The sequence below is a fragment of the Pimephales promelas genome, chromosome 4 (genome assembly GCF_988280905.1).
Source record: "Pimephales promelas chromosome 4, fPimPro1.hap1.1, whole genome shotgun sequence".
NCBI lineage: Eukaryota > Metazoa > Chordata > Actinopteri > Cypriniformes > Leuciscidae > Pimephales > Pimephales promelas.
In genome coordinates this window covers 20,825,627-20,844,559 of record NC_142772.1, presented here as the reverse complement: position 1 = coordinate 20,844,559, position 18,933 = coordinate 20,825,627, and the positions used below count along the sequence as shown (strand labels likewise).

The 18,933-nt window shown below is 38.0% G+C and overlaps 1 protein-coding gene across 1 annotated transcript; it reads left to right on the top strand.

Moving 5' to 3' along the window:
• The first annotated feature begins 3,810 nt into the window (after positions 1-3,810).
• Positions 3,811-18,812, top strand: LOC120471976 (uncharacterized). Its single transcript, XM_089130110.1, has 12 exons — positions 3,811-3,936; positions 7,541-7,676; positions 7,854-7,953; positions 8,051-8,136; positions 8,240-8,408; positions 8,497-8,676; positions 8,779-8,901; positions 9,177-9,289; positions 9,901-9,928; positions 10,013-10,112; positions 10,191-10,293; positions 10,447-18,812. Exons 1-12 carry the CDS (start codon positions 3,863-3,865, stop codon positions 17,905-17,907), a joined length of 8,673 nt encoding a protein of 2,890 aa, XP_088986236.1. The 5' UTR covers positions 3,811-3,862; the 3' UTR covers positions 17,908-18,812.
• The last annotated feature ends 121 nt before the right edge of the window (positions 18,813-18,933 follow it).

The following is an 18,933-nucleotide window of genomic DNA, read 5'->3' as shown; positions in this document are numbered from 1 at the left end:
GGCTCCCAGGAGGCCTTCCTGGATCTGTTTGAGAGGTCCGCCGAGGCCCGGGATGGCACCCCGTGGACTGGCCAAGGCAGCTCATCCCTCTGCTGTCCGGAGAGGCACAGGTGGCCGGCCGCACACCAACTGTCAGTCCATAATCTCTTGGTCTATGAAGACCTCAGGCTTGCCATCTTCCAGTGGGTCGCCCCGGAACTACATCTCAGAGGTTCAGGATGCTGGGCCTCGAAGAGTCTGGCCAGCCCTTCATCATGGTACAGAAGCTCTGGGACTCCTGCCGCAAAGGGCCAATGGAAGCGACGTCATTGATAAGGTGCTGGTTGTACTGGAGAAGTTCGTGGCGCGGTTTCCGTCACACTGGGACTGACGACCCCCGTCTTCCTTCCACTCACACGCTGAACCTTATTACACCTATATTTGCAGTTTTAGGTGAAAATAAAATCAAGATGTCTCATTGTATCTTATTTTATAGGGGAATGTTATAGGACAAATTAATTTTATAATGTTAAGTTGAACATTATGTTGACAGTGTTGAAAGTTTTAGTTCATAGGTTAAGAGTATTTCGAGGTGGTTGGTGCTGTTAAGGAATACCCACAGAAAAGAGAAATTACAAAAATAATATTTTTACCAATTCTCAAGGGCTCACAAAAGCAGAGCTAAAAGACTCAAAGTAAGAAAGATTTGTTAACCCAAATACAAAACTAACAATTTTTAATTGTGAATGAACTTTACTATTTACTGCTGTACAAAACACAAAGCACTTTAAAATCATATCATGGGCTTCTCCTCAACCACCACCAGTGTGCAGCATCCAATTGGATGACAGTACAGCAGTAGACAGTGTGCTCACCACACACACCAGCAATAGGCGGAGAGGAGAGAGAGTGATAGAGCCAATGTAGTGGATGGGGATTAGGAGGCCACGAGAGAGTTGGGATCTCGCTTTAATGTCACTTACAAAGGACAGTCCTTGTATCCCACTTGGAGAACTTTCATTAAAATATATGTGTATTGTAGTGCTTGGCAGATTGAGACTTTGTGAAACAATGAAACAGTTGAAGCAAATGTGCCATATTGTGTCGAGGCTTCGAAACAATCCAACACCCGTCTCAACGGTGACATATACAGGTGTTGATCTGAAACAACTTTGATAGCTAGCCATTAAAGGTGCCCTCTGGCATGTAAAATCAAATCATACACCGTATTCCATACCAGATGGGGGCAGTATATCTCCAGAAATACCTCCACGGCCACGCGCACTCTCATGTCTTCAAACAACACGGGTCTCCCTCGTGCATATTAATCAAATCAATTGACATGATAGTAAAAGGTTGGAAGACCGCAGTTTCACGTGGAGCATTTGAAGATTTTTACAGATTAGAGACTAAATGAACAACATCTCAATACTAAATTATAAAGGCCGTCTCATAGACAAGTCGGTGCATTTCGACGATATGGGAAAATTAAAGCCCAGGCTATTATTTCTAGTTTTATGATATTCGTTTTGTTCATATTATATTTTTATCATTAGTTTTAATTAATTTGACAGACAGCATTCCCTGATGTGGACCAAGCTAGCGTCTTTCAGAGCTGCCAACTCTCACAACACTTTTCACACAATCTCACGCTACACATCAATTTTGTCATGCACAGAAAAGGACACGGAAATCAATGTCAGCTCTCAGATTCTGTTAATTTTATTTCGCAATTCAAACAATAAATCCAGTTTTGGCGCTTTACACGACAGATCCCTAACGCACGTGAACCGATCATCTCTACTAGCTAATGGTAAAAGAAAACGAACACCGTTGAAAGATACAGTATGTTACAACTTACCAATTGTATTCCTCATGCATAATATCGACCAATCATTTTTTTTAACTCTTCCCTGAACTGAAATGTAGTAATGGGCTGTATTTTCCACACGACTGACATCAGGTTCAAGTACACACAAGCCGCCGACTTACTCTCGTCTATTGCAGTTTGGCTGGTGGTAACGTTGCCTGCCCGCATACCGCCTCCCATGGCTGAAACTGGTATTACGACACCTGCCGGGCCGGGGCTAGTAATTTAGCATGCTAATTCAGGTTAATATCTCGGCAGCACTATAACTTGTCATTTTTTTAATGACATCATCAACCTTATTTCTTCTCATTCTTTTGATGCGTGTAGCTCATTTTTGGGATATTTTAACCTCAATTTTTGCAGATGGCACCTTTAAAAATGTATCTTAACCAATCTGTCTATATATTTCTATCTATGCATCTATTAAAGCTGCAGTAGGGAGTTTTGAGAAAACGTTGACTTAGCCTGAAAATTTGAACAAGCACAACTTACAGGTCCCACCCCTTGCTCTCTGCTGCGCTACAGCCCTCCAACGCACAGGCTAGTCAGCAGGGCCACAAATGACGGCGGATAAACAGTTACGGCACACTCACTCGTAGGGACGAAAACATCAACAATATACTTTACACTGACTTAGTCCTCAAATCATTACTTATTTTGCAATACATGTAATGTAACTATGTAACGTTGCACCCTTTCTGTAACTTATAAATAGCTAGTAAGATAATATAACAGCAACTAATGTAACATATATAATATAATTCAAGTAATTATTCAATATGTTGGCCTAATACTAGATACGGTTTGCTAGTACATTTGTAACGGGGTTCAGGGAAGAAGGAGTCGGGAACTGGTAAACATTCAACAAGTTTAATAATAAATCAACAAATACAAAATTTATTTCAGCAAATCTCTGCCTAATTCTTTCTTTTTCACTTGTTTATTGTCATCAGCCTTTTTCCTTTTACCTATCTTTGTTTTATGACCAGGTGCCACTTGAGAAATTGGCAGTTTAGGCCTTGTCCACACGGACACGGGTATTTTTATAACCAGAGTTTTGCCTCCTGTGTTTAAAACAAAATCCTGTCCAAATAAAACTGCAAAAACACGCTATCAAGCTCCTTGCCCTGAAGGAGGTTTTAGATTTGTATAACAGGCCTATTTCCACATTTTTTTGTGTGTGTTTTATTGATGCCTCTAGCCTTTGATAGGGTAAATCATGAGAAGCTATTCTACAAATTGTACAACAGAGGGGCTCCCAAAAATCTAGTGAGAATCTTGGCCTTCTGGTGTGCTCATCAGTCATTGTATGTGAAGTGGGGTAACTCTATGTTTGCCTCATTTAATGAGTAATGGAGTTAGGCAGGGAAGCATTTTGTCTCCCATATATATATATATATATATATATATATATATATATATATATAGACTAAAGCCATATGTGGGGTCTTCCTCTAATGTTTGGACTGCAAACCATGCATGCATGGCCGGATTTACCATTGGGCTTGCCGGCTCAGCCCATGGGCCCCGCTCAATATGTTGCATATTGTATTAGGAATGTCAAAGCATATTTTAATTTGTGCATGCATGCTATATACCACAGTAATAATTTTTCTGTCATTGCACATTATGGTGTCTGGCCAGTCTCATCTTTCTCTGAATGATCTTCTGCAACAGGTTTTCTTTCAGGTGAAGTCAGACTCTACTATAATGCCAGACATTAACCTGCAAGCTTTTTTTTCTTCTGATAGACCTAGCAACTCCTTATGATTTAGTTATTTACTTCTAAATTCCACTTAAAATGTGCTATTTCAAATTTGTTTGCTTTGAATATCGCGTTCCGGATTAATGCCCGCCCGGAATTTTGAGCAGTAGGCTATATGAATGTGATTGCATAACGCGATTGAGCGCTCATCTCCCGTTGGCTGCTCGTGCGCTTCTCAAAGTGGAGGGAAAGAGAGTGAGGGAGGGGGCTCGAGCTCGCGCTTCAATACACTACCATGTAACAGCCAAATGTCACGGAGGTTTACGGGAATTAAAACATATTATATCCTAATCGACGGGAATTTAAAAAAACAAACAAACAGGTAGGTTCGGCTTGCTTTCTATAACAAATGCTTTGTCGTTATTCTTGTTCTTCAAATCAGAACAGTGTAGGCTACTAATGGCGTGACGTGCCATGCACGCATCATCAGCACACTGGATTAGTGTTTGTTTACTAAGCTTCTCGCCCCTACTCGAGTTCACCAGGTCCGCTGTTTAATGAATCATGCATATATATATATATATATATATATATATATATATATATATATATATATATATATATATATATATATATATATATATTAAATTCTTCACTTTTACCCAAGCCTTCACTAGAATAGATGGTGTTAAGCTGCTTTAACACTCTTACACAATCGCAGAGCAAGTCCATAAATTTTAATTAAGTTAGTTCATTATTAATGACACATGTGCGCTGTAGCCTATGTTATGCAATTGCAAGCTTTCGCTGGCTGCATATTTTGCTAGCGTTTTACTTGACGAATCCTGCTCGGTCCACCTCCTAAAGAGTGGGTTTAGGCCCACACTCGTTAAATATAGATGTTTTTCTAAAGATTTTTTTAAACAGCGCGCACAGCCAAGTTGTCCATCTGTAGGCTACTTAACCCCTCGAAGAAAACTTCGACTGTCGTTCAAAAGCAGACAAAAGGTTATTTAGAGAATTGTCGTATAGATTTAGGATATTTAGTCTCTAGCTGAGATCGAGGAACATGTGCAAGAAGTGTTGAATTAGTTAAAGGTTTGTTTTGGTTCGTGGGACTTTAAATGCTGGGATTCCTCCTGCAGCGTGGCGGGACGCACACACCCTCTCTGCTTTCCCAAAGCTTTTCAGGGCTTTTGTTAGGGACCCCAATGCATCTCACTGGCGACCGACCATAGGACCTTTTCTGCCATTGCAATTTAGATAAAACGCGCGCTTTACATGCAATTCGTCTGGATTTTTTGTATTTCAACTTGATCTTGCCTTTGATTTCTTTCAAGCTTAATTAAAATAGTGTGTACGTTGTATAATGTTATATTATAGGCTGTATTGTATAATATTACAATTGGTGTTTTGTTTCAGATGACTGCTCCCAAGTGTTTTCTCAAAGTCATTTATTAATTTAATTATTTTTTATTTGAATGCATGCAGCAGATACATGTTGAGACCATAGCACACATGCTAATGTGTTGAGTGGATATGTATAATTTGTGCATGACTTCTTCTCATGTTGGCCTACAATGTCACATTTAAATGCCATGTGCAAAGCATATGGTTCATATTTAAATGAACATTGGCTATTTTAAATTTGTTCTGTGTACAATACATGTCATTAAAGTCTGCTGTTCTTTTATATGGAGGATATAAGAATGCTGTGCAATTTTAAAATTGGAGAGCAACCTTTTAACCTGATTGACAGCTTTGAATTGATCATATGAATCCATACATGACTGGCTTTTAAAAGAGGGAGTTCAGCTGAAGTTGACATTAACTTCTAGTCTTCAATGTTGTTAATCTAGCTCATCATGATTAGGCCTACCTACCTAAGTTGTAAAGCTAGTTAGCTGTTATGTTTGAAATTTTCCCAAAAACCAGATATAACCAGTTGTTTACGGTGAGCATGTTTCTGCAAAGAGCTGATATGATGCCCTGCAGCCTGCAGGTGTGTACAAGGTGTGTACATTCTGGTTTTCAGCTAACCCAAACATACAGACACACACAAAGCTTGCTCTTCTGCCTGATTGGTAATGTTTCCTGACAGAAGGGCCATTGACAAATTCAAAAGGCAGCCCTTAACTAATTTCCCTGTCAAGTATATAGGCACAAACATGAACAAACCCACTTTGTTATGTGGCTTACTAACAACACATTATTGTATTGGCTGTTTCAGGCACAAGCTAACATTCAGTCTGTTCTCATAAATGCATAATTAATTACATATTGACTCATTCTTATAGCTTCTGGAGTGTCTGCTTTGTATGAAATGTTTTTCCCTAATAAAACTGCAAGAGTTTACAGTGTATGTCATTTTATCATTGCGATTAGCACTTTAGTTTGTAAGTATAATCTGTTTCTCTGCGATCTCTACACATATGAATTACACACTTGATCTTGACGAAAGACTTGGATGCAGAATGTAAGACAATTTTACAGTTTAAAAGAATGTGCCAAACCGTAAAAGGGGCCCACAGCACATTACTCTTTGTTTTTGTGTTTATGTTACAGACTTTGCTCCTCCCATATGTTCTTCAGCTCCAGGACTCTAGAGCTGCTACTTATGAAATGCAAAAGAACTACTAATGTCTATGTGGTTGAGATGAGGCATTCTGGTGTGCCACACCTTCTCATTAAGCTCTGATATGATATATTTTTCTATCTCCACTGCAATAATCGTCAAAACCAGCTGTCACTTCTATCACGCAATTCTTAGACTTGTGTCGCAAGCTGTATTTACCACATTCCAAAAATGCCACAGTTGAAGAGGTAAACATTCAAAAATATATATAGCCCCTTGCTTTGTAGTGCCAAACTCTTAAGTTAGGTGCCAAAATGACATTTGTGATAATGAAATCTACACTGAACAAAGAATCTCAGAACAGGAAATGTAGATTATTTCTGAAATCCTATTTTTTTTAAGGTCGAAAAGGAATTTTTGCTACACATTTTATATTTAATCCATGGCATTTGCTTTTGCTGAAGCCGTCAGAACATATTATTTTCAGCTTGAAAACGGAATTCTTGGTAAAATAAAATTACCCATGATGCTTTATAGAAAATTACACCAATCACAGAGTTGAAAAAAGCAAAACATCCCAAAAATTTTTGATTTTTAGCTCCGCCCACTCCCATGAAACACTCATTTAATAATGTAATATAGAGCCGATCTTGCTACGGTTTCAAAATACTTATGTTTGTAAATAATATAGCCTATATGTGTGTGTGCATAATATATATATATGCATAGTATAGTAAACCAACCCTCATTATTGAATTTAAGTATTGAAATTAAGAGTTTGTTAAATGAGAATTTTGTATTTCTCCATGATTTTTTTAAATTTTTTTTTAATCATTTATGCTGTTCGTAATGCTTCGTGGATTAATAACTCTTTCCCTCACTAAAGCTGTTACACAGTCTTCTTTGTCTTTTTTTATGATTTTCAGACATGTTTTGCTTCAAATCAAAGTGTTTAGTGTTGTGATTCACCTCGTAGCTGATTGGCTTGGTTCATGGCTTATAACCTCTTTAACAAAGACTTTGTTTTATAAACCCCTATTGGAAAAATGAATGGGAAAAAAATACTTCCGGAATCAGCACTGACGCAAAAGGAAAACTATTACTCTTTAGTGTCACATGATCCTTCAGAAATCATTCTAATATGCTGATTTGATGTTCAAGAAACATATATTACATTATAAATGTTCAACATTTTTGTAGAAACTTTGATACATCTCTTTCTTGATTCTTGCCTGATGAGCATATAAAAACTCATAGCTCACTCATGAGTCCAAAAAGCTGTGATAACTGGACAAAAAGCAGTCATACATTATCGTTTACGACTCATAGCCAAGTTAATACGTACACGTTTAGATAGTATGTGATTGGTATATTTAAAAAAAACCCACATATACTATAATTTCTTCCATAGGATGGCATTCCCTGTAGATATTCTGACAAATGTGGATCACGAGTTCTTAGAGCTGGCAGCCGAGGAATACATGTCTCAGATCCTCTACAGAAATCCTGACACAGCGGAGTACTTCAGACTACCTGATTCCAAACAGGTAAGATGCGAGGTGCTATCTATAATGTCTGCATGCTTTCACTTATATAAAAGTTTCATATTATTGCTGAATATATTTTTGCATTTTCTTTTTTTTTTCTTGATGGCAATAAACAACAATTCTTATATGAATGTGGCTTAAAAACATTTTCACATTTTCATGTTCTCTTGGTGACAGATAGAGATTGGACTCTGCAATGTAAGTTTTGTCCCTCTATATGGAACAGATACTAAAAAGAAGCTCCTTGCATTGTTCTTACCTGATGACTTTACCACAGGTATTATGGTCAGAAGTTATGAAAATCGGAATCATTTGTAACATATTGTGATGTTAATGCTGTATATTTTACCACACTTATTACATTATACCTGCAGTTGTTGGGCTTTATTTGTTGGGCCAATGGTGGGGAGTTGAAGATGTTCTTAAAACAGCAGAGCCCTCAAGAACGGGCCTGATCAAGGTCAGTGTTTTCTCTTTTTTTATGCAAGGCCAGTAATGCTTATTTTGAATTAGTTGAATAATTTTTTATAGCTACTACAAGACTAGTGCCATGCTTATCATAGGTCAACACTCTTGGGGAGAGGATAGTCCTATATGTTCTCAACAGAATTGTGTTGAGAAATGAGAAGAGCAGTGAAGATGTTTCCTTTCTCTGCCATTGTGAGCATGAAAGTGCGAAAATACTATGGAAGGATGGAGAGGCCATTGGCTTTTACTCATACAAACCCAAAGGTAATGACAGTTCCTTCAAAGCCTATACACTTCCAGACCTTACTTGTTGTTTTTACAAACCCCCTGTCATATTTCTCTTTTCTTACAGGTAGCTTGTGCAGAAACTTCTTGACCCAGTGCTATCAACTTCCTGTCATGGACACAATATTTGTCAGGAACTATCAACGGGGCAAGGGTCATGGCGTAGAGATTCTGGAAGACTTTGTTGGTAGCTTCAGAAAGGAGTATATAGGGTTGAAGTTTCCTCTTTCCGAAGCTATTTATAAAGGTATAGAAACAGACTTACTTTATGTCAAATGTCATCTTTGCTCACATAACAGATATTATTCCTGTTTTCTATGGTCTGTATCTCCAAACTCTTTCTTTACAGTTTGTGAGAAGTACTTCAGTATACATCCAGCAGACAAAGAGATTCTGTGGGAAGTAGAGAAAATAGGAAGCCCTTTCCAGAGAACTCTAATTGCAAACAGGCTACAGAAGTTGAAGCTAAAAGGTAAGGAAAATATCTGTATTTTTAGTTTCAATGATATGTAAATAAAGAAACAAACAATACATTGACTTCCAAAGCCATTTTCGTCTATTTAGTGCTTTTGTCTGACACATTGATGTCTTTGAATCACGTTAATCTGGTGGCTTTACTCTGAAAAAATTGATATTTGCGATTACTTGTAATAATACATTTTTTAAATGAATTAATTAGCATATCATGCATTTAATCTGATAATTTTAATGGATTGCAGCCCTAATAATGTCGTTCTTTATTAGCAGAGAAGGACCAGGTTGTGAGCAAACTGAAATTTGACGAAGATGCTGTCATTTCTCCAATGCAAATCGAGATGACTAAGGTTCAGGAAACCATTGAATACACAGTGGAGATAGTGGTAAATGAATTTCTGATTCTGTTACCTTTGTATTAATTAACTGTGTGTTGACAGAAAATAGATTTAGTTCAAAATCTTTTTTTTTGGCAAATTCAAAACAATTGAACATGATTAACAATGTTCAATTCAGCAATTAAGCAGCTCTGAAGAAAACAATCATCCAGTCAGTTCTGATCTGATAGTGTCAATTCAGTCAAGTCAGTAATATTGCTGACAGTTAAGTGTCCCCAACTAAGCAAGCTAAAGTGGCAAGGAACCCAAACTCCATCCGGTGACAGAATGGAGTAGAAAAAAACCTTGGGAGAAACTGGGCTCAGACGGGGGCTAGACCTCCTCTGGCTAAATGAACGCACATGGTGTGACTGTGACCAAGTCTGATTGTGTAAGCGATATAATTCAGGATATTTTATCCAGTTCCTTCTGCTGGATACATCACGCCGGCATATGCAAATTCAATTCATCAAATTCATTTAAAAATTCCATTTTTAAAATTTTGTTTATTCTATAAACGTCAAGATGGATGCATATTTAAAAAAACACTGAATCTTTAAATCCATATTGAATCTGTCAATTGAAGTAATTCTTATATCTAGTTTTGATATTAATTTTAGGAGGAGACCATTACAGACATCACCAAAGGCAAGTATAATATTTTTGTTTAACAATAATTTGTTCAATAAAGACTCTCCTGCCTAATCTAACTGAAGTTCTTCACTGTTATAGAAGTAGATGACATACCAGTCTCAAGGCGTGGCAGAGATAGCAGCCTGAAACGCAGAGGTATCAGAGAAAATTCAGAGGAGAGGCTTTCAAAGAACATCAGGTATCATATTACTTGTCAGCAGAATACCATAACAGTATTAAATACTACATTGTGTACAATTAACTATGTCTCTCAAAGGGTGGAAGACATTGAGGCAGGAGTTGAAAGTCCAATTGAGGTGGCAAATGAGGAACATCTTGATGATACTTTTACTGTAAAAGAATCAGAAACTGTACTCAGGGTATGAATTCAAAAAATAAACCTATGGCTCATGTTTTATAATTACTAAACAGCTTGAACAGTATTATTATTGTTGTTTAATTAAAATGTAATTTATTCCAATCTTTTACACTTTCCGTACAGTAATTAACATCCATCTTCTCTAATTTGGCAGAGTACAACAGGCACAGTAACTGCAACTGTCACAAACATATCAGAGCTTAGAAGTTCACAGAAAGAGGAGGAACATGAAATTGAAAAAGACACAGCTACATCAGAGGGGACTCCAGTCACCCACCTCACCACAGCTGGGGAAATAGAGAGCCAGAGAGGCAGTGAAGAGGAATGTGAAATTGTTAATGTGGAGCACACTGTTGTAAAACAAGGAGCCACTATTGGGTTTATTGACCAAAACCAACTTCAGTCTGTGGTGGATATAGAAATTGTAAAGATGAGTACAGGAACTGAAGAGGAACAAAATGAGAATTTAGAAAAGAACAAAGAGGTTGAGGAAGATAAACTTGTGTGTGAGACAGAGGAGGAGGAAATAAAAATGCTGGATGAACCTGAAGAGGAAAAGGCTATGAGTGGGACCGTTGAAATGTACAACAATAAAAAAGCTGTGGAAGGGGTGACAGATCAATCAGAGACTCTTGCTAACAAAGCAGAATCAGAATCTGAGGTTGAGGAATACAGAGAAAAAGAAGAGCTTACAGTGGATTCTACTATGGATGCTGAAATCTCACAGGGGGAAACTGTAGATGTAGTTTGTGAAATTTCAGAAATAGACCAAGAAGCACCACAACAGTCATCTGTAGAGTCTGCTGAGGTACATAAATGGAAAACAACACCTGAAGAGGACCAGAAGACAGTCGAAAATAGCTCTATGATGTTGACATTGAGTGAAGCCAAAGTTGTGCTTGTAGATTTGCATAAAGTTTCTCCTGAAGAGGCGAGTGATTATAACAGAGAGATTGCTGAACAAGATGAAATGAAGCACACAATGTCATCTGAGCAACAAGTAGCTGAAGTAATTATGATAATGGAGGAACAAGATGGTACATTGGACATAACAAAAGGAAATAACGTAGCGACTGATGCCAAAAGAACTCCAGAACAAGCAACTGGATACAAAGAACAAGAGGATGAGCCAGAACCAGAAACCATAGAAGTAGTTGTTCTAAGCCAAGTTGAGAAACCAGAGGAGAAAACAAATACTGAACAAGCTAAAGAGGATGCACAAAAGAAAGGATCTACCGACACCCCAAGTAGATCAACAAATCGTGGAGATCAAACTGTTGACCCTAGCGTGACGGTTAGATGTCTCAGAAGCACTTTGAAACAAATAAAGATCGCACCTGTTAGGAGATCTACACGTAGCAAAGCAGCGATTCAGCAGGTAGAATGTGTTGAGCCACAACACAAGGCAAAATTAAGGACTGATGAGAGGGATGAAGTTATTGCAGAGGATGTAGGTCCAGAAGAGAGTGACAAGGCAAACACAAATGTTGATGAAACAATGGTTATTGAATCTGGAAGTGTTGAACTGCTGAAAGCTACAGAAGAGAAAACACCTCAGATTACAGAGTCTACTGAGGGAGACATCCTCCTTGTGGAAGCAGAACCTGATGAGGATGTAAAAGAAAAAGTTAAAGAAATCAAAAAGATTGACTATAAGGAAGCGAATTTAGCTGGACAAACAAACAGTGACATAGAGATGAGCAGTCTTGCTCAGGAGACAGATGTCCAGGAAGAGGAGGTACCAGTCAGCACAGAGAGAAATCTCAGACGTAGAACAATAAAAGTTCAGTCTACACTGAGAAGGAAATCTAGACGTGTACAAAACCAAGAAGCTGAAGCAGATGTTGAACATCAGGAAAGACACACAGTGGTGACCAAGAATAAAACTGAACCGATCCCAATGACAAAAGAGACAGTTGAAGAAACTGATCAAGAGGTCAACCAGATGGAAAACAAGGAAGCAAAATTAGCTGAGTTGGAGCCAGTGGAAGAAATAGACATGATTCGAAATGAAGATGAAAAAACTTCAGCATCAACAGAAGAGATTGTGAATGTCTGTTTACCAATTATTACAACAGAGACCAGTTTTGAAAGTCTTGATGATATGGCAAACTCAAACACTGTGGAAACTGCAGCTGTTGATACTGAGAAATCTGATATACTGATGAGTATAGAAATAGATCAAGAAAAAGAACTTGATGAGGAGACAGAGATAGAGGATGGTACTCCAGTAATAAACTTACAAAAAGCCACAGTAGTACTTGTAGATTTGAAAAAACTTTCCCAAAATACAGAAGAGGTTGGGACTCCAGAAGTCTTAAAACATTCCCAACTGGAGGAACAACTGGAACTGGATAAACGAGATAAAAATGCAGATCTGTGCAACCTGGCATCAGAAGAGGAGGAACAAAAAGAAGAAATACAAACAGAGGAAGACAATGAAATTATCCCTGAGGAAGAAAAAATAGAGGAAGAAAACACAGTTGAAGAGCAGGAAAAACTTGATGAACAAGACATTACATTTGAGGAGCAAAAGCCAATAGAAGATTTGGCCACAATGCCAGCTAAGAACAACCTGGTGGAAAGCACTCAAAAAGACATCAACCAGAATGAGGATGAAGGAGTGAGCAGTCTTACTGAAAAAACTGAAATAGTCCAAATAACAGAAAAGAGTGCTGACAAAGTGGATCAAGGTGCAGAAAAAGAGAGAGAGAAAGCACCTCAAAAATCAACTGTTGAGGCTACTGAGAATGTCATCCCATATGTAGAAGTCGAACCCAAAGAGGCTGTAGTAGGAAAAAAAGCTAAAGAAATTAACAAAATGGAAAACAAAGAAACAAATTTAGTTGTGACAAAGGACACATGTGATGAGACACCTGAGATGGGAGAAGAAGCCAATTTAGAGCAAGAGAAAAATGAATCATTGTTTAAAAACGAGAAAGAAAAAGCCGAGACAGAAAAACCCATGGAGATGGACCCAGTGGTTAGTTTGGAGCAAACAAATGTTGTGGAGGCAACCACCATTCAAATAGAGGAGGTCTCACAGGTGGAAAGCACTGAAATCAATCAAAGTGACAATGCAAGGATCACAAGGAGAAGTCTTAGGCTCAGTGCAAAATCAGTCACATCTACACAGAATACCAGAAAATCTACACGTCTCCACAAGGCAGAGTTGGAACCAGTAAAAGAAGCAGATATGAGTAGAAATGAATATGGAGAAACCTCAGCAACAACAGAAAGGACTGTGGATGTGGGTATACCCATAATTACAGTAGAGACCAACTTGGAAAGTCCTGATGAAATACCAAACACAAATGTTGAGAAAACTTCAGCTGTTGGACCTGAGATGTCTGTACTGCTGATGGGTGTAGAAACAGACAATGAAAAGGAGGCATCTAAGATTGTAGAAGCCGTCACACTTGTTGAAGAAGAACTTGATGAAAAGGGAGAGAAAGATGATGTTACTCCAATAATACAGCTGCAAAAAGCCACAGTAGTACTTGTAGATTTAAACAACCTTTCCCAAAGCACAGAAGGAGAGAGTGACACTCCAAAAGTCTTAACAAATTCCCAGACAGATGAACAACTGGAACAACTGGAACTGGATGAACCAGATAAAAGTGACTATCAACTACGTATCCAGACATCCGAACATAAGGAACAGCAAGAAGAACTACAAAAAGAGGAAAATACGGAAAAGACCCCTGTGGAAGAAGAGGACAAAATGGAGGAAGAAAACACCGCTAAAGAGCAGAACAAACTTGATGAACAAATCATAACATTTGAGCAGAAGAAACTTACAGAAGTTGTAGATGGACAAAATTATATAAAGGAGACAGAGATTGTAGAGGACTGTAAGGTAGTCATAGATGAGGATGTGGAAGAAACTGTAACATCTAAAGAACATCCAGAACAAACAACAATGGCAGACAAGGCTAATATAATTAAGGAGACACAAAATTATCAAGATGTTGCTTTAAAAGAGAAACAAACAGACAGTGAGGTAGAGATGAGCAGTCTTGCTCAGGAGACAGATGTCCAGGAAGAGGAGGTGCCAGTCAGCACAGAGAGAAATCTCAGACGTCGAACAATAAAAGTTCAGTCTCAACCAAGAAGGAAATCTAGACGTGTACAAAACCAAGAAGCTGAAGCAGATGTTGAACATCAGGAAAGACACACAGTGGTGACCAAGAATAAAACTGAAGCAATCCCAATGACAAAAGAGACAGTTGAAGAAATTGATCAAGAGGTCAACAAGATGGAAAACAAGGAAGCAAAATTAGCTGAGTTGGAGCCAGTGGAAGAAACAGACATGATTCGAAATTTAGATGAAAAAACTTCAGCATCAACAGAAGAGATTGTGAATGTCTGTTTACCAATTATTACAACAGAGACCAGTTTTGAAAGTCTTGATGATATGGCAAACTCAAACACTGTAGAAACTGCAGCTGTTGATACTGAGAAATCTGATATACTGATGAGTGTAGAAATAGATCAAGAAAAAGAACCTGATGAGGAGACAGAGATAGAGGATGGTACTCCAGTAATAAACTTACAAAAGGCCACAGTAGTACTTGTAGATTTCAACAAAATTTCCCAAAATACAGAAGGAGAGAGTGACACTCCAAAAGTCTTAAGAAATTCCCAGACAGAGGAACAACTGGAACTGGATGAACCATATAAAAGTGAATATCAACTACGTATTCAGACATCCGAACATAAGGAACAGCAAGAAGAACTACAAAAAGAGGAAAATATGGAAAAGATCCCTGTGGAAGAAGAGGACAAAATGGAGGAAGAAAACACCGCTAAAGAGCAGAACAAACTTGATGAACAAATCATAACATTTGAGCAGAAGAAACTTACAGAAGTTGTCAAAGGACAAAATGATATAAAGGAGACAGAGATTGTAGAGGAATGTATGGCAGTCATAGATGAGGATGTGGTAGAAACTGTAACATCTAAAGAACACCCAGAAGCAGCAACAATGGCAAACAAGGCTAATATAATTAAGGAGACACAAAATTATCAAGATGTTGCTTTAAAAGAGAAACAAACAGACAGTGAGGTAGAGATGAGCAGTCTTGCTCAGGAGGCACCCGAAGCTGTCCAGGTAAACTTAGAAGAGGAGGTGCCAGTCAGCACAGAGAGAAGTCTCAGACGTAGAAAAATAAAAGTTCAGTCTCCACCAAGAAGGAAATCTAGACGTGTACAAAACCAAGAAGCTGAAGCAGATGTTGAACATCAGGAAAGACACACCGAGAATAAAACTGAAGCAATCTCAATGACAGATGAGACAGTTGAAGAAATTGATCAAGAGGTCAACATGAAGAACGATGAAACATGTTTAGCTGAACTGGAGCCAGTGGAAGAGGATACTGAGAATGTTGTCCCACTTGTAGAAGGAGAACCTGATGCTACTGCAGAAAAGGGATTTGAAGTAATCGACAAGATGGAGAACAAGGAACAAAGCTTAGAGAACGATGCGGCTCCTGAGATGGGAAGAGAAGAAGCCAATTTAGAGCAACATGAAAATGAGTCATTGGTTTCAGTGGTTTGCAAGGAGCAATCATACCTTATAGAGGAGACCACCAGTCAAGTAGAGGAGGTCTCACAGATGAAAATCTCTGAAACCAATGACAATAAAACCGAAAGAATCACAAGGAGAAGTCTGAGGATCAGTGCACAGCCAGCCACATCTACACAGAAGACCAGAACATCTACACGTCCCCACACAGAAGAGTTGGAACCAGTGAAAGAAGCAGATAGAAGTCGAAATGAAGAAACCTCATCAACGACAGTAGAGACTGTGAGTGTCTGTGTACCAATTATTGCAGTAGAGACCAACATGGAAAGTCTTAATGAAGATGTAGATATGGTTTTCATGAGCAGAAATGTGGAAACTACTTCATATGAGCAAGAGAAAGACATATCAAATGATAAGGGAAAGGTAGATGAAGCTTTGCTTGACAAATCAACAAATGAACAAGAAGATGAGACCAAGAGCTCAATTAAAACAATTGAAAATGAAATTCTGCTGGAAATGGATAAAACACAAAAAGATGTAGAGGGGGGAGTTCAAGATGAAGAAAAAAAAGAGCCTCAACAAGAAAACGCAGACCAGAAACCAGAGGAGAATACTCAACAGAAGGGAGAAGATGAAGCAAGAACAAGCTCAGTAGAAGAAGAAGCAGTGTCAAAGGAGGAAAGCTCTGATCAAGAGGCATCCTTCATTACAAGAAGAAGTCTCAGATACCGGACAGTAACAGTCCAGTCTACACCAAGAAGAAAATCAAATCGCCTCCACAGACAAGAGGTGGCGTCAGAAAAAGAAACAATGGGCAACATATGTGGAAATGAAAATGACTCAGCAATACAGAAATCAGCGAATGATTTAAATATCGAGAAGGAGAACGAGGCATTAAATGCGGAGAAGAGCATTACGGAATTTGAAAATTTAAAGACAAAAGAGGGAGAAGGCATTATTCAGGTAAATATGGAAGGAAAGGCAGAGGAAAAAGGGACAAAAGATGATACTGTAAAAGAAGGAAATGAAATCCTCTTTGAAATCAATGAAAGTAACAGTGCCTGCCCAGACAACATTGAGCAGGACAAGACTCGAGAGGAAAATCTTGAGAGAGATGTACAGGCGCCTAAAGAACTGGAGGAGGAAGAAGTCTCTAGTGTACAGGCGGAAAAGAAACCAGTCCTGGAAAAAGAAACTGAGGGAGCAGTGCAAGGAAGTTCTTTTGATTTGGAGGAAACAACTGTGGAAAGGAGAACCCTGAGAAAAAGATTGACTGTTGAAACGGCTGCTCCAAGAAAATCCAAACGTCTTCGCAAACAAGAGCATGATGAGGATAGCGAGCAAGTCAAAGAAGTTATACAACAAACTGAGACAGTAGAAGTGACATTTACAACAGAGAATGTAGAGCCGACCTCAGATGTACCTGCAGCAGCTTTTGAGGGCAGTAATTTGGGTGGAGGAACACAACAGAAAATCCAGGAGAACGCAGAAGGGACTAAATCAGATGGAGATTGTAATATACATGAAGACACCAAGACAGATGCAGGTGAATCTCAAGAGGAGCATAAAGAGAAAAGAGTAAATAAACCTCAGACAGATGAGGATAACGACGAGGTTATGGAGCAAAATAGCAGGAAAGTAGAAGAGATAGGTGAATTGGAGAAAGTGATAGATCAACATGTGGAGGCAGAAGAGCAAAAGGGTGAGTCCAGTACAAATGAGGGCTTCACTTTAGAGTTGGAGGTAGAGGAAACACCTGATCAAGAAGAAAACAAAGCAGAAGAGGACAGCAGAGTGGCCACGGATGCCGCAAAAGACATCATATTCACATCTGCAGAAAAATCTGATGTAGGTGAAGAAAATGAGAAAGGTCTCCCCATTGAAAAGCATGTTCTTCAGAGTAGCTCAAGTATATCTTCAAGCAGACGGAGATCAATGAGACTGCAAATGCATGAATCTAGAAAAGGAGATGAATCCGATTCCGAGGAGTCAGAAGAACAACAAACAGCGAAACAGAGGAAAAGAAAAGCCATAACTGACTTGACACCTGCACGCAGATCAAAACGCTACAGGGCAAAAATTGTTTAGCAGATTTGTGGGTCTTGTATTAATTAATACAGACCGCCTATGCATTGTATAATGCACTTATTATTTGAATTATATAACTACCAATTATATAATGTGAAGTTTTCTATAACATTTTCAAAATCATGGAAAATAATTTTTTAATGAAGTATTGGGGATTTTATAAAAGTTTCTTGAAATTCGGATTTACTGGATTTGAAATAAGTATAACTTTTTAGTTGGTAATGTCTAAGTATATCTTTAAGTTAGACAGTTATTGTTTCTTTTTACATTTTTATTCTATATTGTGCTTTGCAAATTAATTATAGAGGACGGTAGTTTTTAATGTAACACTATTTTTATATATTCCACAGTAATTCATCCAGAAAAAAAACAACTAAATGAATTCACATGCTACAATCCTCTACCTTCTGTTCTTGATAGGATACTACATTAAATATGGTTCCTCATTTTAAACGGGCAACACTTGTTTTGTGTGAAATTTATTCCAATATGCAGTATCTGCTTCCATAATATATAGTGTACCTTTCTAGGTGAGTTTGTGACGCGTTTTGTGATTGCAGTGTACCAAATTACAGAGAATCTGCCACAACTGTCCTTGTTTGTATTGCCAAGGAAATTATATTAGACTTTTTGTGAACCTCAAAGCAATATATTTTGTCCTTTTATCATTTTCATATCTTTTAAATGTTTGTGAATGTGTAATGCTAAAGGTTTGTTAAAGGTTGTTTATTTTACACTCAATTCAGTTTATGTTGCTTAACATTTCACTTTTGAATATTACAATGCAAAAATAATTTACTTTTTTTCTTTTTACCTCTGTGGTTGTCCTGTGAAAACATTTTCCTGAACTGTGATTTGTCAGCTAATTTGACTTAAATGTTTAAATAAAGTCATAAATTACCTGAGGTTATTTCATTTTATTTGTGTGTTGAAATCCCATGCGATCCTACAGTACATAAAACAAGCAGTTTTCAGACTTTCAAGGAAAGTCAGTTTTTCACATACTTACAGTATTTGTTTGATTTT

Coding starts and splice junctions, on each gene's coding strand:
- LOC120471976 (XM_089130110.1), top strand. CDS start 3,863: ATGTCACGGAGGTTTACGGGAATTAAAACATATTATATCCTAATCGAC. Junction 9,929..10,012: donor CATTACAGACATCACCAAAG/GCAAGTATAATA, acceptor TCACTGTTATAG/AAGTAGATGACATACCAGTC. Junction 10,294..10,446: donor AATCAGAAACTGTACTCAGG/GTATGAATTCAA, acceptor CTAATTTGGCAG/AGTACAACAGGCACAGTAAC.